The following is an 8,086-nucleotide window of genomic DNA, read 5'->3' on the forward strand; positions in this document are numbered from 1 at the left end:
TCACACGGCGGCATTTCACATTTTCATTTTACACAACATTCACATGTTGCGCTTTTTTTTACCTCAGTATTTGTAAGCCAAAACCAGAGGAAAAGTCTAATAGAAACCTGTCACCACTGCTGCATTTATCCCCCACTCCTGGTTTTGGCTGACAGATACGGAGGTAAAATACTGAACGTGGCCTTAGTCTATGAACTGTTCTCACATCGGGGGGAGCCAAATTTGGTCCAAATTGCAATGTGAATGTGTCTAACACAAGTGCCTCCAAAAAAAAAAATAAAAATGAAAATTTGCCCTGTTACAAAAAAGAAAACAATTTCTGTATATTTCAGGCCATTGGTTCATGTTATATAAAAAGAAAAATGCTAGTAAAATTTAGGAGAATGCCCAATATTGCAGATCCACGCCAGCAGCGTTGCATTGTAGATTTTCTTGTCCCCAGCCTGCCCATAGCATTCACACCACAATTTTCCATGTTGACAGACACATCCATCTGCTGATGGGAGCCCATCACTGAGGCTGTTGGGCGATTACAGAAGTATGCCTGGTATTCAGAACAGACATGTCCCTGGCCAAGGAGCCAGGACAGCTATGGGAAGCCTCACATTTGCAGCTTGTTAACAAGCCACAACACCAGCTCCAGTTTCCATCACTATGGATAAACTTACAGCACTGGAATACTGAGGTTACATAAACTGCTACATTGTAGTTATGTGACCCAGATTAGCCACACAACTCCATAAAGCAGGAATGCACAGCTCCAGTCTTCAAGGGCCACCAATAGTGATGAGCGAGTATACTCATTGCTCAGGTGGTCTGAGGATTTTGGCATGCTTGGGAGATTTAATTTTCATCGCCTCTGTTGTACAATTTGCAACTGCTAGACAGCTTGAATACATGTGGGAATTCCCTATCAAACAGGCAATCCTCACATGTACTCAGCCTGCCTACAAGTCGCAAATCATGCAGATAAGACGACGAAAGCTAAATCGCCGAGCACGATAATATACTCGGAGGACACCAGAGCACGTTAGTGGACATCCAAGCAACAATGAAACTCGCTCATCACTAGCCACCAACAGCACGTTTGCAGGATTTCATTAGCATTGCACAAGGTGTCAGAATCATTACATGTGCAATACTAAAGAAATCCTGAAAACAAGCAGTTGTGACCCTTGAGGACTAGCGTTGTACATCCAGGCCATAAAAGTATCGGGACGCCGGCAGTGGAGGTGGTTAAAGTAATCGTTTCATCTTACACAGGTAAAGGTGGAAAGTGCTTGTAACAATCAGCAAGTCTGCACTTGGTATCTTGCTAAACCCACAAGGATTCTTTATTCTATTGTGTGCCACTTGTTTAGGTTACCAACCACCTCTGCAGGTGTGGTCAATCTTACTATGGAAGGAGTGCACTTGTAAAAAAAAAAAAACACAAGATAAGCACCATCATAAAAGGAGATGACTTTCAAACTTAGAAATCCAAGTACCCAGGTTACAGAAAGCTCCTGAAGGTATATTTTTGCATGAAGGCAAAGATCTGACAGGTAAGGTGTTGGTATAGTAGCACAATTAGTTATTTGCTTGCGACTGTACTATCGAGAATGAGGTAGCCCACTGGCCAGGACCACATAGTGCCTGAGACAAACATGCTTTGCAGTGCAAAGTCACGTTAAATAGTAACCATTGTTTGTTTTAATAAATCATGAGAAAAAAAAACAGCTTTAATACATTGAGAAAATCTGGTTCCTCTAGGTTAGAGCTGCTTATTTTCAAGTGTACCATTGATGAAATAATTAGATACATTTTAAATACCATTTGCTGATTACACCTGAAGGTGGTCCACATCACAAGCCAGATAGACCCCAGGTGGTAGAGACTACACTGGTTGATTAGAAAAAACAGGTTTAAAGTTTCCATTTTTATTAACCCAAGGCAAAAATGTTTCTATAATTTGAGTTCTGCTTAACAATAGCTTAAGTCATTAAACGAGAAACTGTTCCTTTTTTTTTTTTTTTATTTCCTCCAACCTAAGTTACTTAAAAACAGGACTGCCTGAAATAAAAATAAAGGAGCATTGAGTCCCATCAGGTCATCCCATCTACTGCCATAGACGCACTACAGATTGTTCGCTGCAGGCTCCACGGGAAGTGCTGGGCATAAGGGAATGATTTATGTTAATATGGAAAGATGGCGAGATCAGATTGGTTCCCAAACATTAACCAGCAAGATAACCGGTAACAATTTATAAATAAAAGGTGTGTTTGACAAAAACAAAACTCATAGGAAGTCCATGAACGCTCAGGGTATGTTACAGCATGCCAGACATGAGGACACATTTAGATGTATTTCTTCAGCTCATCGTACAAGACTAGCACAAAAGCACCACCCATTCCTCTCAGCACGTTGGACCATGCACCCTTGAAGAATGCCTTTGAACCTTCATCACGTGCAATCTTCCTCCAGCAGTCCATTGTGCCGGTGTACATGATCTCAGCTGCAAGGAAGAAAAAAGAAAAAAATAAACTACTAATCTGCAAGTTAAGCTTTTATAAACCATCAAAACACTCTAGATTATGAGAGAAAGCATCCAATGAGGCATTAAACCATTGCTGACAAACTGTCAAGTACAAACTTGGGCCTATATCAGTCCATATCTGAAGAGCAATGCCTGGACTGCTAGCAAGTTTCCTACACTGATCTTACAGCTTCAGATGAATACAAGACTGTCAAGTTTAGGTCAGGAGATCTCAGGCAAGTCCAGGCAATGCCATCCATGTACACACTGCCTTACCTGTGTCAAAGAGGGAAGGACTTGCCAAACTAAGTGAACACAAAGCGCTGCCCTTACCTCCTTTCCTCCCTGATTGCATCATCATACGACGACGGACAGTGTCGAATGGGTAGGAGACGAAACCGGCCACTGCTGTTACAGTCTGGGCAATCATCCAGCTGACGATGATGTGCGTGTTCTTAGGATCTGGTAGCATACCTGAAGGAAGAAGGGTTCAATGTTTAGTTAAGGAGCATGGCTTCCACCTTCTACTCTCTCCTCCAGCTCAAACCTCACCTTTAGCTGTGTCATAGATGCCGAAGTAAGCAGCTCTGTAAATGATGATGCCTTGGACAGACACATTGAAGCCCTGGTACAAGCCTTTAAGCCCATCAGATCTGAAGATCTTCACCAAGCAATCGCCCAGACCCTTGAATTCTCTATCGGCACCAGCTTTGCCAACATCAGCAGCTAGACGGGTTCTGGCAAAGTCAAGTGGGTAGACGAAGCATAGGGAGGTTGCCCCAGCAGCACCACCAGATGCCAGGTTTCCAGCAAAGTAACGCCAGAACTGGGTCCTCTTGTCAACACCATCCAGGAAGATCTTCTTGTACTTGTCTTTGAAAGCGAAGTTCAGGGCCTGGGTTGGGAAATATCTGATCACGTTGGCAAGGTTACCACGCCAGAAGGACACGAAACCTTGTTCTTTGGGGATACGGACAACGCAGTCCATGATTCCTTTGTATTGCTTGTCAGCGGTGATCTGTTTGCTGGCATGTTGGACCTAGAAGACAGGACTCAAGTTAGAGACTTATAAAATCCTTGTCCAACCTCACCTAGTAATCACAGGATGTAAAATCCACAACAGAACCAACAGCAACCAGAACTCTAAGAGGTGGCCACATTTTTGAGTTGTAAGACCACATACAAAAGGTGCCAATGCGAGAAGAGACCCCCCCCCCCCCCTCCAGCCATACAAGGCAGTACCAATGCAAAACACCGCCCCCCCTCCAGCCATACAAACGGGTACCAATGCAGAACACCCCCCCTCCAGCCATACAAAGGGGTACCGATGCAGAACACCCCCCCTCCAGCCATACAAAGGGGTACCAAGGCAAGACACCCCCCCTCGCCAGCCATACAAGGCGGTACCGATGCAAAACACCCCCCCCTCTCCAGACATACACAGGGGGTACCGATGCAAGACCCCTCCCCCAGATGAGGTTTCTAGGTTTCACCAGTCTAACAGGTTTTGGTACAAAAATTTGCACAAAATATTTTGTCTTTGGAGTTCCCAGCTTTGGAGCCAGGTGCAGTACTCCAGGCAAGGGCATAACCTACAGAAGATGGATGTTTCTAAAGAAGGAGTTGTACACTATTCCCCACAACATTAGATAAATGGAGAACTTGCACCACTCCCTGCTGATATCAGATCTCTAATATATCCTCCATTACATCTTTATTACCTCCCCCCATCAATAAGCCATGTGTTGCCCCCAGATGAGGCTCCCACCACCGGCCTGGACCGCGCGCCTCGCTCTGGTGACGTCACTCATTGTGCCGGCAGCTGACACGTGGTACTGAAGGGGCGGGGCCAGGAGAATCCCGGGAAGTCGTTACACAACCAACCGTCATCTGGAAGGGCAAGAAAGGAGGCCACCGCCATCCGGGCCGGGAGTGCCGTCCCCAGCCCTGCAGAGAAGCGCCAGGTTCGCGGCCTCTGAGCTGTGCAGGGCGCGCCAGGATTGCCCCTGATCCGCGCTGATTACTGCTCTCCTTGCTGCGACCTTGCTCACAGCGGAAGTGGCGCACTGTGATCACATAATCCGCAGTCACGAAAGGCCGAATCACTCAGTGACCCCGTCATCCGCTAGGCCCATAACCCCCACCATCCCGGCAGTCAAGGACACGGGATCACTCAGGGCCGCGATCACACGCCCGCCTCCTGCAGCCCCCGGGGGCGTCACAGGCCAGGTACCCCGCCACACCGCAGCGCCCGTCCTTACTTGCAGCAGCAGCTTGACCCTCTCAATGGGCGCTACAGCAGTCTTAGAAATGGCAGCGGCCACACCGCCGGCCAAGAAGTCCTTGGCGAAGGAGACGGCTGCGTCGGTCATATTGATCGCTGGATGGAGAGGCGAGTGGCTCTAACTGCTACGCTTCCGAGGGCTGGGAAGGATGCCGCTGAAATGGCCGGCTTATATAGCGCGAAATCTGGTGGGGGCGGGGGACCGCGCGCTTTCGCTGCTGATTGGTCGGAGGGGGGGCCGGAGAGCAGAGCCGGGATTGGAATGTGAGCTAGAGAGGCGTCCGCGCAGCTGGGAGGAGAGCGGGGGTGGGGCCGCCGGCGCTGGGCTGGGAGCCGTGACGTGGGGGGGAAGGAGCGAGTTGCTTGGTGACGACGTGTAGCGAGCCCCCAGTCATAAGGTAGTAGTAACCACTGGAGCGGCCTCTCCGCCTCACATAGTGAAGGGATAACGACTGTTTCATATTTCCGTCTGTTTATGTCACATAACGCCAATAATAACGGTTACATCCCTTATGGGCCACTGGATTCGTAGCAGCCTGCAAGTGGATGAAATGTAAAGGAGCCGCGGTGAGAGAGAGGAGAGAGAGACTCATGTCACATCTCACCCCAATCATCTGTCCCCTCACCCCAATCATCTGTCCCCTCACCCCAATCATGTCACATCTCACCCCAATCATCTGTCCCCTCACCCCAATCATCTGTCCCCTCACCCCAATCATGTCACATCTCACCCCAATCATGTCACATCTCACCCCAATCATCTGTCCCCTCACCCCAATCATCTGTCCCCTCACCCCAATCATGTCACATCTCACCCCAATCATCTGTCCCCTCACCCCAATCATGTCACATCTCACCCCAATCATCTGTTCCCTCACCCCAATCATCTGTCCCCTCACCCCAATCATGTCACATCTCACCCCAATCATCTGTTCCCTCACCCCAATCATGTCACATCTCACCCCAATCATCTGTTCCCTCACCCCATTCATGTCACATCTCACCCCAATCATGTCACATCTCACCCCAATCATCTGTCCCCTCACCCCAATCATGTCACATCTCACCCCAATCTGTCCCCTCACCCCAATCATCTGTCCCCTCACCCCATTCATGTCACATCTCACCCCATTCATGTCACATCTCACCCCAATCATGTCACATCTCACCCCAATCATGTCACATCTCACCCCATTCATGTCACATCTCACCCCAATCATGTCACATCTCACCCCAATCATGTCACATCTCACCCCAATCATCTGTTCCCTCACCCCAATCATGTCACATCTCACCCCAATCATCTGTTCCCTCACCCCATTCATGTCACATCTCACCCCAATCATCTGTCCCCTCACCCCAATCATGTCACATCTCACCCCAATCTGTCCCCTCACCCCAATCATCTGTCCCCTCACCCCATTCATGTCACATCTCACCCCAATCATCTGTTCCCTCACCCCAATCATGTCACATCTCACCCCAATCATTTGTTCCCTCACCCCAATCATGTCACATCTCACCCCAATCATCTGTCCCCTCACCCCAATCATGTCACATCTCACCCCAATCATCTGTTCCCTCACCCCATTCATGTCACATCTCACCCCAATCATGTCACATCTCACCCCAATCATCTGTCCCCTCACCCCAATCATGTCACATCTCACCCCTATCTGTCCCCTCACCCCAATCATCTGTCCCCTCACCCCATTCATGTCACATCTCACCCCAATCATCTGTTCCCTCACCCCAATCATGTCACATCTCACCCCAATCATCTGTCCCCTCACCCCAATCATGTCACATCTCACCCCAATCATCTGTTCCCTCACCCCATTCATGTCACATCTCACCCCAATCTGTCCCCTCACCCCAATCATGTCACATCTCACCCCAATCATCTGTCCCCTCACCCCAATCATGTCACATCTCACCCCTATCTGTCCCCTCACCCCAATCATCTGTTCCCTCACCCCAATCATGTCACATCTCACCCCAATCATCTGTTCCCTCACCCCATTCATGTCACATCTCACCCCAATCATGTCACATCTCACCCCAATCATCTGTCCCCTCACCCCAATCATGTCACATCTCACCCCAATCTGTCCCCTCACCCCAATCATCTGTCCCCTCACCCCATTCATGTCACATCTCACCCCATTCATGTCACATCTCACCCCAATCATGTCACATCTCACCCCAATCATGTCACATCTCACCCCATTCATGTCACATCTCACCCCAATCATGTCACATCTCACCCCAATCATCTGTTCCCTCACCCCAATCATGTCACATCTCACCCCAATCATCTGTTCCCTCACCCCATTCATGTCACATCTCACCCCAATCATCTGTCCCCTCACCCCAATCATGTCACATCTCACCCCAATCTGTCCCCTCTCCCTAATCATGTCACATCTCACACCAATCTGTCCCCTCACCCCAATCATCTGTCCCCTCACCCCATTCATGTCACATCTCACCCCAATCATCTGTTCCCTCACCCCAATCATGTCACATCTCACCCCAATCATCTGTTCCCTCACCCCAATCATGTCACATCTCACCCCAATCATCTGTCCCCTCACCCCAATCATGTCACATCTCACCCCAATCATCTGTTCCCTCACCCCATTCATGTCACATCTCACCCCAATCATGTCACATCTCACCCCAATCATCTGTCCCCTCACCCCAATCATGTCACATCTCACCCCTATCTGTCCCCTCACCCCAATCATCTGTCCCCTCACCCCATTCATGTCACATCTCACCCCAATCATCTGTTCCCTCACCCCAATCATGTCACATCTCACCCCAATCATCTGTCCCCTCACCCCAATCATATCACATCTCACCCCAATCATGTCACATCTCACCCCAGTCATGTCACATTTCACCCCAATCTGTCCCCTCACCCCATTCATGTCACATCTCACCCCAATCATCTGTCCCCTCACCCCAATCATGTCACATCTCACCCCAATCTGTCCCCTCACCCCAATCATCTGTCCCCTCACCCCATTCATGTCACATCTCACCCCAATCATCTGTTCCCTCACCCCATTCATGTCACATCTCACCCCAATCATCTGTCCCCTCACCCCATTCATGTCACATCTCACCCCAATCATCTGTTCCCTCACCCCAATCATGTCACATCTCACCCCAATCATCTGTTCCCTCACCCCATTCATGTCACATCTCACCCCAATCATCTGTCCCCTCACCCCAATCATGTCACATCTCACCCCAATCTGTCCCCTCACCCCAATCAT

The 8,086-nt window shown here is 49.1% G+C and overlaps 1 protein-coding gene across 1 annotated transcript; it reads right to left on the minus strand.

Moving 5' to 3' along the window:
- Positions 1–1,899: 1,899 nt before the first annotated feature.
- SLC25A5 (solute carrier family 25 member 5) lies at positions 1,900–4,957 on the minus strand. The gene is made up of 4 exons (XM_073560967.1): positions 4,777–4,957; positions 3,068–3,554; positions 2,849–2,989; positions 1,900–2,494 (listed from the first exon to the last, which is right to left on the minus strand). Exons 1-4 carry the CDS (start codon positions 4,885–4,887, stop codon positions 2,337–2,339), a joined length of 897 nt encoding a protein of 298 aa, XP_073417068.1. The 5' UTR covers positions 4,888–4,957; the 3' UTR covers positions 1,900–2,336.
- Positions 4,958–8,086: the final 3,129 nt, after the last annotated feature.

This window comes from Dendrobates tinctorius, unplaced genomic scaffold (assembly GCF_039654945.1).
Source record: "Dendrobates tinctorius isolate UK_male_01 unplaced genomic scaffold, ASM3965494v1 ptg000309l, whole genome shotgun sequence".
In the NCBI taxonomy this organism is placed as follows: Eukaryota; Metazoa; Chordata; class Amphibia; order Anura; family Dendrobatidae; genus Dendrobates; species Dendrobates tinctorius.